The 20,845-nt window shown below is 39.7% G+C and overlaps 1 protein-coding gene across 1 annotated transcript; it reads right to left on the bottom strand.

Annotated features, from left to right (window-relative positions):
• Positions 1-6,698: 6,698 nt before the first annotated feature.
• CPOX (coproporphyrinogen oxidase) lies at positions 6,699-20,506 on the bottom strand. The gene is made up of 7 exons (XM_025377793.1): positions 19,815-20,506; positions 17,935-18,078; positions 17,555-17,665; positions 15,622-15,763; positions 12,693-12,911; positions 8,660-8,764; positions 6,699-8,022 (listed from the first exon to the last, which is right to left on the bottom strand). Exons 1-7 carry the CDS (start codon positions 20,365-20,367, stop codon positions 7,935-7,937), a joined length of 1,362 nt encoding a protein of 453 aa, XP_025233578.1. The 5' UTR covers positions 20,368-20,506; the 3' UTR covers positions 6,699-7,934.
• Positions 20,507-20,845: the final 339 nt, after the last annotated feature.

A 20,845-nucleotide genomic window follows, 5' to 3' on the forward strand; every position in this document is an offset into this window, starting at 1 on the left:
TTATTTTATCTTCGGTCAATGTCTGTGATATTCATCCATATTAATTTTCCCAGTTGTATAATTTATATACACATAACATGAGTCTATGGTATTTTATTTTATTAATATACCAGAATTTATCTATTCTTCCATTTCTTAAACTTGGGTTGCTTTTAGATTTTGTCATTACAAATGATTTTACCTCTTCTTTTCTAATCTTTGTATTTCTAATTCTTTATCTTGCCTAAACTTACTAGCTTAGCATCTCTAATACAATATTGAATAATAGTAGTGATACTGAACATCCTTATCTTCTTTCTGCCTGCTAATTTCTCTTTTTCCTTTTCTTCAGTTTGTTTGGTTGTCTTGTAAAATTTCTTGATTGAGAAATAGTTTTCATTTTTTCTTATTTATCAGTATAAATATTTAAGCCCTTAAGAAAACACCACATTAGTTATGTCTCATAGGGTGTAGTAGGTATTATCAGTATTTCCTAGATATGAGTAATTTTGGTTTATATTTCCTCTTTGATCCAAGACTGGGCTAAGAAAAACAGCTGTTTTAATTTACAAGATGTTGGAGTTTTTAGTTTTTTATTTGCTTGTTCATTTTTGTCTTACTGTATTATGATTAGAGAATATTGTCAGTATAATTTGTTTTTTAAAATTTCTTATGGAGTTTGTAATTTAGAAAAGAATTTTGTCAATTTTTATGAATGTCCCTAGGTACTGTGAAGGGTTGTGTCTATTTTCAGGGTTCAGGGTTCAAAATATATGTAATTTAGAGATACTTTGTTACTCATGTTATTTAGGTCTTCTACATCTTTAATATGTTTCCTCCGACTTGCTCTGTCAGAGACTAAGTGAAATAAATCAACAACTGCAAGTGTGCATCAGTCTAGTTCCTCCAGTGGATTTTGTTCTCCTTGTGAATATAGTTATGTACTTTGGTCCATTGATATTTACACCTTTTTACATTCACATTTTAAGTACCCTTCTTTTTCTTATGTTACGCTTTTAGATGTGAATCCCATGATAACTGATATGAGCATCATAACTCCTTCATTTTTTTAAGTTTGTACTTGCCTGGTATAGCTATCGTTTTTTACTTTCTGAAGCATTTTGTCTTAGAGGTATCTCTTTTATATAGCATCTATTTCTTTATGGTCCCACTTGAAATATTGTAAAAGTATGTTATGATACTTTTATTTATTGATATGTATGTCATTTTTTATTTATTGATAGAATGGGTATGTTTGCTATGGCTTTATCATACGGTTCTTGTTGTTTTCTAAATTTGTAGTTTAAAGTCTCTCACTTTAGTTTGGTTTATATTTCTAGTCTACTGATTACGTTTACTATACTGTATTTAACATGTTCATTCTCCATTTCTTTAGACAGTGTCCATTCGTTTCCTCTAAAACCAATGGGAAATTAGCATACTTTCACTTCCTGCCCTGTAACTCTGGCCACAGGTAAGAAGCCAAGCTTTATGGTTATTATATTCTTTCTTTGGTTTATCAAGACATTCTGCTTTCTTCTCCACTTTCATTTTTAGTCCATCAAATTGTAAAAACACATACACTATTTGAACGAGCAATTCTTCAATTACAAGCTGCTGATTTTTTTGCGCCCAAAATGTGCTTTTTTGTGAAATACCCACCTAATTAATTTATTGTAGACATAATGAAATTACACACAAACAGAGCTTTTGAAATGATAAAAATGTTTTCTTACCTTTCTTCACTGAATCACACATACCCCCTGGGGTATAGACTCTAAACTGAATACACAAATTTAGATGAATAGTCCTCAATCTTTTTAGAATTGTGTATCCTCTGAGAGTCAAATTAACATAATTCACTCTCAGACAAAAATGTTCACATTTTCTCAGGCAACTCACAGTTCAGAGGCGGCCAGGGAACTCAGATGCTAAGCACCGTACTTTAGACATTCAACATTACTGGAACTGTAGACATTGCCAACTTCAGAATCTCCCAGTCATAAAGTGAGACATGAAACACGGTGGAGACATTTGACAAGACATAAACAGCATAGTCAAATTAGCCATGCTTGATTAAATATGTAACGACTCATTTAGATAATCTGTCCAACAACAGCAGAGTTCAACAAGAGCCAGATTTCAGATAATTCTCTCATTTCACTCCTTCTTTGCCTCTCCTCTTTTTCTGTCCTGTCCTCCACCTCTTCTCTCTTGTTTCTCCTTCCTCCTCCCAGGACTTTTTATTCTGCCTCCTTCTTCCTCGCTTTACTTTACTTTCTCCTCCTCCGTTCCTCACCAAAAAACAAACAAAAAGCCCCTGCAGATTAGATTTTCTGCTCCACCTACTGGTTCTTTCAAGAATGTCATAATCTTGAGAAACTGGAGACATTACCTGGTATGTTAATGGAAATAATTTTATCATCTAAATTTTAGTATCTGAGAAGACCTTGATCATTTATAGACTAGGATCATTTTTAAATGTTAATTTAAATCCCAATTTATCAAACATATTAACATAGAGTGTAGATCATGTTAACATTTTCTATTAGAAACAACCATTGTAATATTTGAGCCCTTATTACAATCACATCCCACTTGTCTCTTTCAATTTCCTTCCTCCTATTCTATTCAGATAGCTGCTTCTCGGCTGTCTTTCCTGATACCTCATCCCGTGTGCATTTCTCTGTCCGCAGTTCAGTCTCTGATGCTCTTTTACTACACTGCAGGCACTTCCTTGGGTGGCTTACCTTCTTCCACTTCTTCAATTATTACTTTTGCAAAATTGGTAGACTTATGTTTCTGGACTGAGCTCTCCTAAGTTCACATCTCTGAACACTGGTACAGGTAGCTTGCAAGCATTTCAAGCACCTCAAAACTGCTCTTTTCATTTCTGTTAATTACATTTCGTCTGTTTCAATTATCTATTGCTGTTTAACAAACCACTCCAAGCTTAATGACATGTAACAGCAACCATTTTATCATGCTCACAGATTCTACAAATCAGGAATTCTGATAGGGCACAGCAGGGATGGCTTGTCTTTGCTCCACACACGAGGGCACGTCAGCTGAAGACTGCCTCTTGCTGTCTGGGGAGATACCATATCTCCCACACATTACTAAGATGAACAGTGGGGGTGGGTGGCAGAGAGGTAAAGATGAAAGTAGCTCCTTATTCTTTGCTTCTTAGAAATACATTACTTTTAAGCACCACACTCACGCTGAATAGTATATAAGATCAAGTACACGTTAAAAAACAAAAAGTACTTTCAGCAGAATTTGTACTGAAGTAGTTTTGTTGTTGTTGTTGTTTTCTTGTTTTTTTGAGACAGAGTTTTGCGCTGTCGTGCAGGCTGGAGTGCGGTGGCACGATCTTGGCTCACTGCAATCCCTGCCTCCCAGGTTCAAGTGATTCTCCTGCCTTAGCCTCCTGAGCTGGGATTACAGGCGCCCATCACCATGCCTCGCTAATTTTTGTATTTTTAGTAGAGATGGGGTTTCACCATGTTGGCCAGGCTAGTCTCGAACTCCTGACCTCAGTTGATCCACCCACCTCAGCCTCCCAAAGTGCTGTTGTGCCCGGCCTGTATTCAGGTGGTATTAATTTAAATGTTCTTTGAGGACATCTGAACTAGTTATTTTTAATATACTACAGTTTGAACGACCAGAAGCTGCTGAATTTGCATACTATACTAATGGTTAGAAGAATGTCAAGCAGCAGATGTGGAACAGATTCTAAAAGCCTGTCTGCCTCATCAAGTCAGAAAATGGAAGCAACCTTGACCAGATCTGAGCATAGATAAATTGCTATAAAGACTTTTATTTATGAAAGCATTATTCACTTGCTATTACGTAAGAGGCATTCAGCCAGTACAGCTTTGTGAACTTTGATACCTCTCAACCATCTCATAAGAAAACACATCCACGACAGAGTCAATGTTGCAACTCTAAATGACTGCAAAGTCAATTTACTTTCCTAAGTGGCTGTATTTGCATCAACCCATTGAAACCATGATGGGTTAGATTATGACAAATTTTATGTTCAAACACATTTTGAAATATGAAGGGATTAACAGTAAAAGGATTATTGACAATACTGATTGAATGAGCTTAACATCTAGAATAGAGCTGGCTACACTGATTGGAAGAGGAAATGCAGTTCAACTAACTTGCTCTGCTGGTATATGTATATGTTAGTGAATATCCAGTATAAAACCACTTGTAGGCCGGGCATGGTGACTCATCCCTGTAATCCCAGCACTTTGGGAGGCCGAGGCAGGTGGATCACCTGAGATCAGGATTTCAAGACCAGCCTGGCCAACGTGGTGAAACCTTGTCTCTACTTAAAAAAAAAATACAAAAATTAGCCGGGTGTGCTGGCCCATGCCTGTAATCCCAGCTACTCGGGAGGCTGAGGCAAGAGAATCGCTTGAACCCAGGAGGTGGAGGTTGCAGTGAGTCAGGATCGCACCATTGCACTCCAGCCTGGACAACAAGAGTGAAACTATCTCAAAAAAAAAAAAAAAAAAAAACCACAAACAACATAAAAACACTTGTAGAAACAGGTCTGTGAGTACATTAGTCTGTTTTCATACTGCTGTAAAGAACTGCCTGAGACTGAATAATTTATAAAGAGGTTTAATTGACTCATAGTTCAGCATGGCTGGGGAGGCCTCAGGAAACTTACAATCATGGCAGAAGGCAAAAGGGAAGCAAGGCACCTTCTTCACAAGGCGGCAGGAAGGAGAAGTGCCGAGCAAAGGAGGGACTTACAAAACTATCAGATCCTGTGAGAACTTACTCACTACCACGAGAACAGCACAGGGGTGATTTACCCCCATGATTCAATTACCTCCACGTGGTCTCTCCCTTGACACCTGGGGATTTGGGGGATTACAATTCACGTTAAGATTTGGGTGGGGACACAAACCCTAACCATATCAGTGAGCTTTTATGTTGTATAACTTATGACTTGATTTCAGGTAACAAAACAAGGGAATTTAGTCAAGCCATTTACAAAAGTCTAAGCGTCACTAACTTAAATGTGCTAATTTAGGTTTACTATGAAATTGGATTGTTATGTATGCTTCTTTGGGAAGAAAGATGAAATTTTAAAATGTGGGATTTCAAATATATAACTTATACTTGTGGCAGGAATAACACAATACATTCTTGAAAACAATTTCTAAACGAGCTTTTAGAGATACTGGGAACTTCTGTTTTCACAGGCTAGGAATAAGACAATTACACAGACAGTTAAACAACAATAAGCTTGATACTACAATATACTGCAAAACAGTGTTGGAAAACAAAGATTAACAGATCATTCATTAGGTAGCAGGTACTATAAATAAGGAAAGACCCACCTTCAATATTTTGTAATAAGTGGGATGTGGATTGAATGACTGTAAATAGAATATGTTGAGAGAAATACTAAAAAATGTGCTGAAAGGGCAGAAGAGATTGACTCCAAGGAAGGTTTCTTGAAGAAGATTTAAATTGGGCGTGGAAGGATGAACAGGCACATAAGACATTCCAAGCAGAGATAGCAGCAGCCTGAGAAAAGGCCAGAGCGGGTATAATTTGGGGTAAGTTCAGAAAAGTGGTGAGTGACAAATGCACAGAGTATATGGTCTGAGACTGAAGTGCACAGAGAAATGTAGAAGATAAGGCTGAAACATGAGGTAGGGGTTAAATGGTGGATTGCTTGAAAGTATTAGCTTTATTAAAGTATTATTCACATATACAATAAAATTCCATGATTTTAAGTTCAGTGAATTTTGATAAATGTATGTACAGTCTAGTAACCATCACCACAATCAAGATGTAAAACATTTAAATCACCTCAAAATACTTTTGTTCCCTTTCACAAATCTGCATCCCCTGGCCCCTGACGTCCATTGATCTGCTTTCTGTCATTAAAGCTTTGCTTTTTCTAGATTTTCTTATAATGTAGTCATATAGTAACTACTTTTATGTGTGGCTTTCACTTGGCATAATGCTTTTGACGTTCATCCATGTTACTGTCATTAGCAACAGTTATTCCTTTTCATTGCTTAGTATTTTAAGATATGCATATATCACAAGTTGTTTATCTGCTCACCTGCTGTTAGCCATTTGGGCTGTTTCTAATTTTCAACCATTGAATAAAGCTGCTGTGAAAATTGAGTACAAAACTTGCATTTTTCTTGAGTAAAATACCTAGGAATCAGGAACTCTGGCATTAGTATAGTTGAGCCTTGAACACAGGTTTGAACTGCACAGTTTTGCTTCTTTGCAGATTTTCTTCCACCTCTGCCACCCTTTAGAGAGCAAGACCTACTCTTCTTCTTACCACTCCCACTAAGCCTACCCAACATGAAGTCAATGAGGATGAAGACCTTTACGATCATTCACTTCCACCTAATGAATAGCAAATATATCTTCTTTCTTATGATTTCCTTAATAACATTTTCATTTTTTTAGCTTGTAAGAAGAGTATATAATACATATAACACAAAACATGTGTGAATTGACTATGTTATTGGTCAGGCTACCAGTCAACAGTAGGCTAATAGTGATTAACTTTTGGGAGAGTCAAAAGTTATACAAGCATTTGAAACTGCGTGCAGTAAGGAGGAGTTGGGGTCCCTCACCCTAATGTTGTTCAAGGATCAACTGTACTAAGAAATATTTGCATTTTCCTATATTATCCTGGCAACAAAAAATATAAATATTTCTTAGTCTTATTTCATAATAAAATTTATTAGATGTGTTATAAGACAGTTGAAGAATTCATACATTTTCCAGCCCTAAAAAGGCCACACACAATCACATACATTCAACGTGTTCCAAGATAATGATATGTATGAGATGCTGTTCCTTATAAACTTTATTATGAAGCAAATAAAATAATACATTCATATTATTATATGAACAAAGAAGTCACACATTAAGAATCCTGTTGCGATTTTCTCTTAAGAGCAAAGAGCTGCAGAATCTCTAACATAAAAAAGAGGACTTTTCAATGTGTCCATTTTGCTAAGAAATGTGTGCATGAAATGCCTGCAAGTTTCTTTCTCATACTATATATATTTGCTTTAAAGAAGGAAATTATTTCTCATTTCATTTTCCAAATGAGAAACATTGCCTAAATTCATGGCATCCCTAGGATTATTCTTAGTCTCAACTTCCACATAGAGATGTCTGAAATAGAAAACTTTTAAGTATCAGCATTCAGGGAAATAAGCTTTCACATTCAAAAGGGCAGAGAATCCCAACATTAACAAACAATGGTTCCACAAAAATCAAAATGACAACTTACACATCTCTTAATAGTAACGTCACTTTAGAGTTTACAAACTACAGAAATAACTGAATTGTAACACATGCAGAGATTAAGAATATTTCAAGTGCTTCTAAATACCTATTATAAAAATATATATCTACTTGACACTATCATGTTCTCTGGAGAAAGATGTATAAAGATTACAGCAGAGACTTCAGTATTGACAAAGTAAATTTTTACCTTCAAGTTCTAAAATTACTCTGAAGAGTCAACGTCACTGAATTAATGAAAACAAAATGTATTCCACCACAGATTTTTATGGCAGAAATGAAAACTTTAAAAAACCCATGAAACAAAAACAAGATGAGAAATTTCCTGATACATATAATACTATTTACATTCCCTTATCTCAATACTTGGAAACTCAATGTCCAATTTTGTAAACTAGTCATATAAAATGACACTACAAGTATAAATGAGGTGTCATCAATTGACTCTGACAATCTGCCATCTCACCATTCATCACTGACAGCATCCAAAACATGTTACCATCTGCCCACGAGGTGGGGTGCAGAGTGGAAAAGACTAAGGCACAGGTAACTGCCACACAGTAGCAAAGTGCCGGCCAGTGGCATGGGGAGCACACACCCTGTGCCCTCCAAACCCCCGCACGGCCACTCTGCCTGTATCAACACACCCAGTCCCTTGGATGGCGCAGAACTTCCAGAATTTCAGCTTCTTTGGAATTCTCTGAGGGTGAATGCATGTACTCCCATCTATGCGTGTCCAAAACAAAAGCAAAAAAACCATAAAAAATAATGACACATATACCTCTTTACTTAAATGAAAAATAAAATCCTAAGAATTTAAAAAAAAAAAAAACCCCTTATACTTCTTTGTCTCTACTGTGCCTGATGTGCCTTGTACCAACTTGACCTTTAAAAAACCTATTTGCCAAAAAAATAGTTTCCTGATAACTCTTGGGTATGCTTTGGCTAATATTACTATCCCAGAGCCAAAATACACCTTTAACATAAACCAGGGTTTCATAAAGTATAGAACCTCAGGGGATCCGTGGGCAAACTTTCTTTAGCTTAATACTTATGCATAGCTCTTTCCAGAAAAACAAATAGGCAGGGAAAGTCCATCTCACCTCCTAGCCACCATGACTCAGCCTGTATTCTCTCTCCCTCCAGTCTCTCCTTGCCCTCACAGAGCCGTGGCATTCACCATGTCACCGCTTAAAATATCCCATTTGATTTGCCTTATTTGACGGTGATTTTCTTATCAAATCAGCAAAGTCAAAACTAACACAGACCTAGGTATGACATCTGCGGTGTTAACTTTCATATTTTGTGGGTGTTTGGGAATTGGGAGTGTAGGGATAACTACTAAAATGAGTTATCTTCTTACCGGGCAGTTAGAGGTAAAGACATCAAGATACTTTCAATTCTGGATCCTGGAGTGAAGAGGCCAAACTTTGTGCCCCGATCATACAGCAGATTAAATTCTACATACCTGCCATAAATACATCAAATAACATTAAGGGCCAGCTCAGTACAATCTTAAGACTAACCCATAACAAATATTTAAAAAGGGGTGGGTTTTTTCCCCCAGTTCCCATCAGTTGGAACTGGCACAGAGGACACCACCCTACAGCCCACTGAGAGCTCTCCATCTGGACAGGCAGAAATAAAAGGTTATTCTACCCACCGAACAATAGAATACAGAGTCTGACCCAACATAGAGCAGTCACAATACAAGGTTATGTTTTCCCATAAGTAAACAGAATTGACACAAAGCTGAGTTTAAAGCACAACAATTAAGAAAAAAGATGCATCCCTTCTCAAGATAACCCAGCTCCTTCTGGCCTTCCTCATACTCTGGAATGTTTCGGAGACAAAGATTTCATTTCACTGTCTGTAACTCACGAGTACTACTACCAAGATGGTGTAAAACTTCTGTATCTGAAAGGCCAACTACAGCTAACAATAATCTATTAATAACGGACCATGATATTCTATATATTCCTCTTTCTTAAAGTAGTTAATTGCATTAATAAGCAGTCACATAATTCAGTCTCTGCAGATTAATAGCAATCATAATAAAAGGTAGTGTTGAGTTGCAGCGTTTTCATTTTTTATTTTTAAATACCCTTAGCATCATCTAAAACTTGGTTCAGTATATTAACTGCCCTAGTCAGATCTGGACTCCATCCAGTTTAAAATCCTGCCTCTGCCTTTAACAAGGATATAAAAAGGTCTCCCTCTCTGATTTCAAAAGGATAATTTCTACTACTCAAAAGCATTTAGACTGATTCATAATCTGAAAAGTTCAAAAAACAGTGCCCCTTTCAGATCATTTATCTAATTCAGAAATTACTCCCTTGGTCTAAACTTCTCTCACATATTCATATTTACCAATTGGTTACTGTCTTGATACCCATCTATAGCAAAATATTCTCTAGGTTCCTACAATAATTTTTTTTTTTTTTTTTGAGACAGAGTCTCACTCTGTTACCCAGGCTGGAGTGCAGTGGCGCGGTCTCGGCTCATTGCATGCTCTGCCTCCCGGGTTCACGCCATTCTCCTACCTCAGCCTCCCGAGTAGCTGGGACTACAGGCGCCTGCCACCACACCTGACTAATTTTTTGTATTTTTAGTAGAGACAGGGTTTCACCGTGTTAGCCAGGATGGTCTTGATCTCCTGACCTCGTGATCCACCCACCTCAGCATCCCAAAGTGCTGGGATTACAGGCCTGAGCCACCACGCCCAGCCCGCAATACTTGAATTATTTAAACGCACCTTTTGTATATGGAACTTGTCAAAAGCCCTGCAAAAGTGTAAAGAATTTTATCTATGCTCCCTTTCTAACTCTCACCATTTATCATTGACTTTTATGTACAAAGAACTATTTAATACCTTCTTATGTCTGTTTCAAAAAATAATTTAAGTGACTCTTCTGAATCCTTTTCTAAGACCATGGAAAAGAATTCTATCTTTTGGCTACCTTTTTCACCTGGTATTACGGTTCTGAAACATCTAAGGGATGGGTATGGTTCTCTAGTTTATATTGATGTATTTGAAAACCTACCACAGAGACCCTTGTAAAGAGTCCTAAATGAATTTTCTGTCAGATCCTTTCCTCTATTGAGCAAATGATGCCCCTTTCTTTACATTGGCCTCTCTACCTCCCACCAAGCTGCACTTAGATCTGATCTTTCTTAAAAAAAAAAAAAAGTTTTTTTTAATAAAAAATGTCCATCTCCTTTTCCTGGTATAGATCTGATATTCTATATATTCCTCTTTCTTAAAGTAGTTAATTGCATTAATAAGTAGTTATCTAATTCAGTCTCTCTGCAGATTAATAGCAATCATAATAAAAGGTAGTGTTGAGTTGCAGCATTTTCTTTTCTTTTCTTTTCTTTTTAATAATTTCTCATCCTTTTCATACATCTGTCCTCTCTGGGGTGCCTATAAGTTAGGGACTTTAACCAATCCCTTCAATTTAACTAATGCCTACATTTTATCCTGTTTCCCTTTCCCAAAATACAACGAACAAATAAGTTAAAGGTCTTTAATTTCTGGTTTCCTATGAAAAGGATAACTGTAAGACTGACGTTCAAAGTCTGGGGGAGGATAGTAGTCACTGAGGGCAAGAAACTGGATGAGATTGCCAAATAAGAGACTGTACAGTCAAAAGGGAACGAGACTGACTGCTGAAAGGGAGACCCGTGTTTGGAGGGGGTGAAAACAGGGGAAGGTGGGTAACAGTAAGTGAAAAGGATAGATAACGGGTTATGACTGCAGTATTAGAAACCAAAGACAGTGTTGATAGCCCCAGAGAAGAGCTGGAGTTATCCTAGTCCCCAGAGTTTATCGCCATCTTAAGGCCCAGAGATAAGGGAGGCAGAAAGAAGCTGTCTTTGAAGAAGAGTCACACACCATACCATAGAAAATTAATCTAATACCCCACAGTTCTGCCTATCTCATGACACCAGACATGCAATGATACACACACAATGACTTTCAGAATGATCTGCCATCAAACGACGTATAAAAAACAAAACAAACCATTACTCCTGTCTATGAAGTTTTAAAGGATTCACCTAACTAGTATTGACAAAATCTGCCAGCTTTGCCTATAAAATCTTGTGCAAAACTAGAATACTTTACTTTGCACAGAGTTCTAAATTGTCCTCTTAGGTATGTCATCCCCACTAAACTATGAGACTCTTTATGTCAGGTCCATGTTATGGCCACCTGGTAGCCAAGATAGTGCCTCATCACAGGGGCCACAAAATAAATATCAAGTGAAAGAAGGAAAGAGTGGTAAAGGTATATTCAAGAAATTATGGAAACGAACAAAAAACATGTTCCAAAATAGATGTATTCTTTAAGAAATTTCTAAAAATTTACTCTCATGTTTTTCAAGTTAATAAATGGGAACCAGATAGCACAGGCAGTCATAAGAAAGGATATACGCAAATGTTTATCTTTAGACTTGAAACATTATTTAAGTTGACCTCTTTAAGGCAAAAGCTTTACCTCCTTAGTACCCAAAGCTTCTTTTGCCTAACACAGAATTAACATCAATGAGAAAATCCATTTTATAGCCATGTTTCAGTACTATACAGGCATTTAAGGTGGCAATGAGAAACTGATCGGGGCCAGCAGGCTGTGTAATTTGGAGTGGATTTACAAGTAGACCGTGGCGGGAGATAGTCTCAGAATGGACACCCCACTGAGCTCACTAGGCTCACTGCACAGAGCAGGGTGGTTAAGGTGAGTATCATGGTAAGAAGCACAAACCTGCTTCAACTGCTTAACCTGCTTCAACTGCTTAACCTTATGCACTACACAGACTACAAGTTTTGAAGTCATTTTGACCCAGTTCCACATCTGAGATCTTATATTTACCAGCTATGTCTCTTGGGCAACAGATTTAACTTTCTGAAAAAAGATGATTATACCTATCTTACAGGTTTGCTGAAAAACATCAGATACAAAATGCCTAATGGAGAGGCCGGCAGAATTTCTGAAATTATTTCCATTAAAATAACTTCTGTGAAATCTTTAAGATGAATGAAAAAAAGTGTGCTTCCAAATTTACAAAGCCGCAAAGACATTAAATGAGGCTCACATCTTGACATAAGGCTGGAGGGTATTACTAGAAGACTAAGAGAAATCAGCAGAATTAAATTCGGCAAGTACTTACTACATGCCTACTATGAGTCTCTAACGTATAGATGAATTAAATAAACTTTGCTATAATTATACTATGACTTTACACAATGTCTTTTAATTCATTTACTATCCATCTAGCTCTGAAAAGAAATTAACACAACTATTACAAAGTATCGGACAACACAACACCTGCTATTATTAAGAGCTGCTCCACCTCCCCCAGTTACGCCATGAAAGAATTCATTCCCCAGTCACTTACCGTCCTCTTCTGAGCTGCTGCCACAGCTTCTCCTGGGGCGTGAATGAGTCATCACAGTGCTTTTTCACAAGGGGAATATAAGAAGGAACTACAGCCTTGGCACAGCTCTGTACAAAGCGAAACACCTCCTCCTTGGACGGAGAGTCAAGATCATCAAAAAAGATACCACCAATGCCCCGCCGCTCTCCACGATGGGCTATAAAGAAGTAATCATCGCACCTGGAAAACACAGCCGCGCCAAACCAGGGATCAAATGGAAAAAAAGAGACGTGAAAATCAATGTGAGACTTTCAGGTTACAGCACTATCCTCAACTAATGTCAGGATAGTGTCCTAATTTGCTGTCCAACTATGAAAATGAAATGAGGATTTTAGACAGATTTTTTACAGATATCACCAAGGTAGAAAATGCTTATCTTTTTTTTTTTTCTTTTTTTTCTTTTTTTGAGACGGAGTCTCGCTCTGTCGCCCAGGCTGGAGTGCAATGGCACGATCTCGGCTCACCACAAGCTCTGCCTCCCGGGTTCACGCCATTCTCCTGCCTCAGCCTCCCAAGTAGCTGGGACTACAGGCACCCGCCACCACGCCCGGCTAATTGTTTGTATTTTTAGTACAGATGGAGTTTCACCGTGTTAGCCAGGATGGTCTCGATCTCCTGACCTCGTGATCCGCCCAACTCGGCCTCCCAAAGTGCTGGAGTGAGCCACGGCGCCCGCCAAAAATGCTTATCCTCTTATTTTCAAAGCAACCAGGCAATCTCACACAAGTCTATGTAAACGATGTGAAACTCTAAGAACTTTAGTGAACAGAGAAACAGTCCAATATTGATACTGTATTTCTTGGAACAAGCTGCTGCCTTCAGAAGCACTGATGCTTTTGTAGGAGGCAGGAGGCCAGGAATCTTCCACTAACAATGACACCAACTATGGTGCAAAGCCAAGCTCTCTCGAGTGAGTTCTTTATTCACCAAAGGAAGGTACTATACACAATCAGGTCTCTTTCAGGAATAAAATTTGATGGTTCTATAGCATGAATGACAGAGGGAAAAGTTGGTGGAAAAAAAAGATCAGAGAATATTTTTTATTCTTTCATATGTCATATCAGACATATGAAAGCTTACCCTGTGAGGCAGCACATAAAACTATTAATCTGTTCTTGAGTCTTTTCCCCTCTATGGCTACTAGAACAGGTTTCCTAAGAAGCCATTTCCTAACTGTTAAACTCGTAAAATAGTTTATATCCTAAAAGTAGTTCTTTTGATAATCTCTGCATAAGGGTCCTTAAATAGAAAAACATGTTCAAACAAAAACTAAAAGCTATTTAAAAGGTCACCTTAAATACAGCTTCAATTGCTTAAACAACAACAACAACAACAGAACAACAGATGCAGATCCCTAGAACTGCCACATCGGTAGAATTCACCTCAATCATGACTTGTTGGCCTTCTTTATATGCACATTTTATTAACACAGTCTAAAAAAGTATATCCTGAGCAAGACTGTAAAGTCAGTTTTTAACCCAAATCATACCATTTCAAAATCTCTCTTCAAAACATTATAAAATTAAGTAATCTACTTACTTCTTAGTCGGTGTTCCTTTGCTTATAACAGAATTGCTGAAACTGCGTAATTTATAAGTAAAAGGAACTTATTTCTTAAGTTATGGAAGCTGAGAAGTTCAAGTTTGAGGGGCTTCATCTAGTGTGAGCGTTCTTGCCGGTGGGGTCTCTACAGAGTCCTGAGGCAGCACACATCACATGGTCGGGGGCTGAACGTGCTAGCTCAGGTCTCTTCTTATAAAGCCACCAGTCCCGCTCCCATGAATTTAACCCATTAATGCATGAATAGATTAATCCATCCATCAGGGCTCTGCCCAATCACCTCTTAAAGGGCCCAGCTCTTAATATTGCCAGATTGGGGGTTAAATTTCGACATGAGTTTTGGAGGGGACAAATATTCAAACCCAAGCACTTATACCAATAACTTCTTTTTAACTAGCTAGCATCGTAGATATTGTATTACCTAACACTGCTTAAAGTCATCTCAGTAATAGCTAGAAAAAAGAACCAAAAGAGAACTGTCTACTCTATTAGTCCTCCTGGAAGGATGCTAAGTTCTGAGAGAGTTTACAAGACAACTAGTATCTGCATGCATCCATGGCTGTATACTTTTCAGTAGTAATGTTAAATCAAGAGGAGAATATTCAAATGTTTCATCTTTTCTGGCAATTTTAAAGCTGAACTGCACACTCTTGCATAAATGACATTAACATTCTACAACTATTAGCTCTAAAAACAAAGCAAAAAGACAAAAATTCTTTCTGTTCTTCCTTTTTCAAGAATGTCAATGAGCGCTAAGCAAAATTGAGTCCTTTACTCATATTCCAAACAATTTGTGCCAAGATTCCATTTGATGATAACAAATATTCTGGGTCTTCTTCCAACTTTTGTTTGTTTTCTTATTTTATCATTAGAACTTCTTCAACAAATTCTCCAATTCCTCTTTCCCCTTGGCCAAAATCTCTGCTATGTGGGCATCTCCCTCTAGTGGTTCTCCAACCCTTCCCATGCCCTTACACATTCCCAAGTCAACATCAGGAACAATAATTCTCATCTGGAACGAGAATTTAACAGCCCACTCTAGATCAAAAAGCCTCTCATTCTCAAGCACAGACCACCTTATAGTGTACAGTCTATCATTCTAAATCATTTGGAATAAAAAGATGTTACTACTCAATTTATATTATAATATTCCTAACTAAGTAACTTAATACAACCACTTAAAACTAGTATTCTAATTCTTCTGATGAGTAAAGTAAGAAAAATAGTTCCATTTTCATAAGCAGAAGAGGGTATTTAGTGACATAATAGTTGCCTTCAGAAGGAATAGAATGTAATTTTGGGGTCATGAAAGTTCAGTAACTTTACCTACCATTTTTTAAATTTGGGGTAGAGCTCTGGACCATGCTGGTCACAAGCCTCCTTTAGAGTTCTGTGAAAATGGACAGCGTCTTCTTGGTTCAAGTATGTTGGAGTGAGGTCACATCCACCACCAAACCACCACTGCTTGTTGCCTACCAAATCAAGACATGGGATTCTAATGCGGACTTTCGAGCTTCAGCATTACTGGCTATATTAGAAAACTTAATTTAGCAGCTTAATTTATTCAGCATAAAATGGATGACAATAAAAAAAAATTTTAACTGATTTTAGCTCTGAAGACCAGTAAGGCCCGGGCAGAAAAAGAGAGGTAAAAGCGGCCAGGTGCGGTGGCTCATGCCTGTAATTCCAGCACTTTGGGAGGCCGAGGTGGGCAGATCGCCTGAGGTCAGGAGTTCGAGACCAGCCTGGCCAATATGGTGAAATCTCGCTGCTACTAAAAATACAAAAAATAGCCGGGCGTGGTGGCCACCTATAATCCCAGCTACTCGGGAGGCTGAGGCAGGAGAATCGCTTGAACCCAGGAGGTGGAGGTTGCAGTAAGCTGAGATCGCGCCACTGCACTCCAGCCTGGGAGACAAGAGTGAGACTCCATCTCAAAAAAACAAAACAAAACAAAACAACAACAAAAAATTAGAAATAAAGTAAAAAGTAAGAAAGTGGAACTTGCAAGGAATGATATGCAGGGCAGTGAGTGATAAAACAGTACACTGGTGGATCAGGAAGTGGATTGCAACTCTGGCTGTAGAGGAGAATCACATGAGGAGCTTAAAATAGCTAGATCACAAAAAAGAAAAACCCAAAACAAACCCACATCTCTGACCCAGGAATCTGTAGTTTATAAACACTTCCCAGGAGATTCTGACACTCCTTGTATTAAGAACCACCACCACCCCTCCCCTTTCCTAGAAAGAGTAAAAACACTTGCTGAGGTAACTTACCACTTGAGAATAACTGTTTCATATATTCACGGGTGTATGAGTTGTCAATACTAGTTAGCAACTTTAAACATAAAAGGTTGAACCACGCTGAATGGCTTCAAAATGAAAAGTTAAAGCAGTGACTTTAAATGCCATCACCTACAGAGACACCAATAGGAATAGGTGTGGCACTGCACAGGTACTCTGACATGGGGCATCAGGTAAGAGACAGGCTGGAACTACATGCACAGGAGGCATCATCAACTGCATCCCACTTTAGACCCACTGCTAATGCCCTGGTGACTAGCAAAGCTATGCATACGTAAAATATTTTCCAAAAGCAAGTTCTCAATTTCAACTTAACCTCGTACATAAGGTGTTCCTTCAGATGTAATGAATTTATGTTTGCAAAGAACCCTGGGCGCACACTGAAGTTCAGGTTCATTAAATCATTCCTTCTATGCTGGAGGAAACATGGGAAGATATGGGAAGGTTAGAGTCAGTCAGTATCGTTCTTTTTTTTTTTTTTTTTTTTTTGTGATGGAATCTCGCTCTGTCACCCAGGCTGGAGTGCAGTGCAGTGGAACAATCTCCGCTCACCGCAACCTGTCACCCAGGTTGAAGTGATTCTTCCACCTCAGCCGCCCAAGTAGCTGGGACTACAGGTGCGTGCCACCACACCCAGCTAAGTTTTTGTATTTTTAGTAGAGAGGGGGTTTCACCATGTTGGTCAGGCTGGTCTTGAACTCCTGACCTCAAGTGATCCACCCGCCTCAGCCTCCCAAAGTGCTGGGATTACAGGCATGAGCCACCATGCCTGGCCCCATTCTTACTTGTCATGTCTTGGGCAGAATCCATTGCACTTGCCAAGAAATTGCCTTTATATGCCTCCTGAAAGACCTACTTAAGACTACTCTTTCTCACTTTTAGATGTTATGCTCTCTTATCTGTTTCAAAATGCACATTTTGCACAATAGTACTTTCCATAGCTCCTGAGACCCTTACCATCAGCTTCTTCTACTTCAAAGTATCTGTAGTTGAAATGGATAGTAGGAGCATGAGGATTCTTGGGGTGGATAACAGAGCTCACGCCCATAGCGCAAAATGGCAATTTACCTGGAAAGTAAAATACGAGTAGTGAGCTATATTCAGTTACCTTGAATGGCTTGATACAATGTAACTCTAATATGATTTCTAAGTCAATTTTCAAAAGCTGATTTTTACATTGTCTCTTAAAAACATAATTTAAAAAAAGTAATTCTCAACATGCAGCATATGAACTCAAATGGCTTTTTTCAGAAGCAGTATTTAATTTATAAATAAAACTTGTGGACAAAATAAGGTTTGCAGGGACTATTAAAGACTGTCGAGGCTGTCTGATTTACCATCTTTAGTCTTCAGAACTTTTCCTCTGCTTCTCATTTGTTTTGCAGCTTCCTCTGAAAGATTTCCATGAACAACAGAAATGCTCACCCCAGCCTTTTCGAAAACACACCCATCTTGAAGTACACAGCTGATGCCACCACCTCCTGTGTATAGAAATGTAAAAAAGGAGGGAATGTAAGAGTATGTGCAAAACTGAAAGCAACCCTTGCATGAAGATGGTTATCTTCCTGTTTCCCAAATCTTTTATATCAGTGTATTTATCATTTTATGTACAATACAATTAGATAACTAGCTCAGCTTTATAACATACACTATTAATATTGGGCAAATACTGGACCTTCTCATATCACTAAACTGAATATTTCTTCAACATTCTCCTGCCATCATCTAAAATAAATCACTGGAATATTCTCCCTTCAGATTCTACTGTTCAGAATGGCATCTATCAGTTATGATATATGAGAGAAAGCTAAGGTTAAAAATGGGAATGGGTAGACTTGAAGGGTGTTCCATTATTACTGAATTTAAGAGATCAATATTGTTTCAAAAATTTCTTTCTCAGTGTGCTGTTTGCCTTTTAATTTTATTTACAGGCAATTAAGAAACAGTAGATATTCAAACTCTGAAGGGATTCAGAACCTTAAAGTGAGACGCACATTAGTAGTCACGTGTATGAGCCTTACTACTAATTTTTTTTAAGGTACTAGGGTCACTGTAAGGACAATGTTTCATCAAAGTTCATGTTTGGCTTGTTTTATTTCTAAGAACATTTAGAGCTGGATGGGAGATAAGATGATCCAGTACAACCCTCATATGTTCCAAATGAGAAAACTGAGGACCAGAGGGGCAAAATACCTTATCCAAGACCAAACTGCTGACGAGTGGCTGCAACAATTTATCTAAATGCTGCCTATGCTTCAGACAATATTCTAAGCACTTCACATATATTCCATCCATATATATGGGTAGTATGAGGATTAAATGAGATGAAATATATATGTATTTCATAGATGGGAAAACAGCCATAAAAAAAGTAACTTCTGAGGGTCACACGGCTAGTCTAGTACTTGAGGTTGTGTCCTAGTTCAGTGGTCTTTGCTTGAAAACATTACAAGATGGAAAACTAGACTGAACTTCATTTAATATAGATGTAGCAATATCACTGCTCAAAACAGGAAAAGTCAGGAATCCTTCAAGTTTCCACTCAAGATGTGGGGTTTCACTGTATGGGCAACAACACGGTCATGAATGTATGCCTCTATGAGAACTGGGTTCTGATGCTCAGGTATTTTGACATTAGAAGGGAAGATTTTCCTAGCAGGAAATCTGACGCGTGCATTTGGTAGTGCTACTGAGAAACCAATCAAATATATCTTGCGCAACAGTAAAAAGAAGTAGGAAGACTCTGACACAATGACATCCTGGCTGGAGGAGTTTCGCCGACACTTAGCGCGCAGGAGATGAGTTCTTTCCATCTCCTAAAGAGGAAAAAGGGCAAATTCACCCAGAGAAGGAGACAAAATGTGTTCCATAATCTATTGAAATTTATGTTCAATAACGAACTTTGGACATCTAAGCTTGTTAGTTACAAATACCCCTTAAAAGTTCTAAAACAAACAAACAAACAAACAAACAAAAAGCTGCTACGGAATTGCAAAGATTTTGAAATGCAGTACCACAGTGACAGCTGATCTGGGTCCACACCTGCAAGCAGAGGGCTGGTGACCCTTTCGTGTCCATCTTTTTATCAGCGGCCTCTCTGTGGGTAACCCCTACCTACCCCATCTCATATTGTGAACTATTATATTTTCTGTCTGCAATCTGGAACCTGACCCTTTTTCCCCCATCTCCACCTCCCGCCAAGGGCCGGCCTCCTTACCTTCCTTCCTCTCCCACCGGTCCACAGAAAAGCTGGCGCCCCCGTCTACCTGTGCCAGAGCCTGACACACCTGGGCCTGGGTCTCCAGGATCAACAGCTCCATCTTGGTCTTCATGTCGCCCGGCCTCCTTCGCAGCTCGCCCAGGTCGGTCACAGGCGGGGCCATGAAGCTGCTGCAGCGGCGGGCCAGCTCATCCTCCTCCTCCGTCCTCCCCAGCGAAGGGGCCCGCGTCCCCGAGCTCTTAGGCAACATCTCCGCCCGCTGCACATGCCCGAGGGCAGCGGCGGCCAGCCCCACCAACCCCGCCAGCGCCGCGGCCAGCCCTGTCCCCAGCCAGGGGCCGCCTCTCGCCGTCGGGCCGTGCCCCAGCCCGCGGCTCTGCTCGGTGCCAGCCGGGCCAGGGGGCCGGCAGATGCGTCTGGCTGCGCTGTGCTGGGACCAGGCTCGGAGCCCTCCGCCGCCGCACTGGGACCAGGCGCGGAGCCCTCTGCAGCCGCCCCGCGCCACGCGCCAGCAGGGGCCGACGCTCAGCCTGCCCAGCTGCAAGGCCATGCTCCCGCACTATCACCTGGGGCAGTGCCTGCGTCCCAGAGCCCGGCCTTTGAGCCGACCCACCCCGACCCCGGGAGTCCTGAGCCCGCGAGCCGCACAGGACGAAAGAACCTTTCGGGAAGAGCCACTGCAGCGTCGGGCTCCGGCGGCGGGGGCGGGAAGTGGGGCGTGCTGGGAGCTGTAGTCCGGAGCCTATCGCCGCCTGCAGCGTCCCCGCGCGGGGCGGGAGATAAGAATCCGACGCGCCCAGAAGGGCTGGTCCGAAGGGAAGAGAGCGGGGCGGGGACGGTGCTGTAGAAGCTACGGGAGAGATAACAGAGGCTCTCTTGTCACGTACAACTTCAGGTCGGCTGTTTACTCAGCCAAGGAGAGAAGATAGAGTCGGGCTGGGAGGCTGAGGGCGGACTGGGGCGGAAATGTGGCAGAGATCCCAGTCCCGCTTACATTTTCAAACAGGGTTTGCAGAATACAGAGCCTG

The sequence above is a fragment of the Theropithecus gelada genome, chromosome 2, assembly GCF_003255815.1.
Source record: "Theropithecus gelada isolate Dixy chromosome 2, Tgel_1.0, whole genome shotgun sequence".
NCBI classification, from domain to species: Eukaryota; Metazoa; Chordata; class Mammalia; order Primates; family Cercopithecidae; genus Theropithecus; species Theropithecus gelada.

Bases quoted from the DNA above. Each gene is read 5' to 3' on its own strand.
- CPOX (XM_025377793.1), bottom strand. From the start codon at position 20,367: ATGGCCTTGCAGCTGGGCAGGCTGAGCGTCGGCCCCTGCTGGCGCGTG. The intron at 18,079-19,814 runs GTAAGGAGGCCG...TTCTATACACAG, and splicing joins CCGGTGGGAGAGGAAGGAAG to GAGGTGGTGGCATCAGCTGT. The intron at 8,023-8,659 runs GTAAGAAGATAA...GGACACGCATAG, and splicing joins TCTTTACCTCTAACTGCCCG to ATGGGAGTACATGCATTCAC.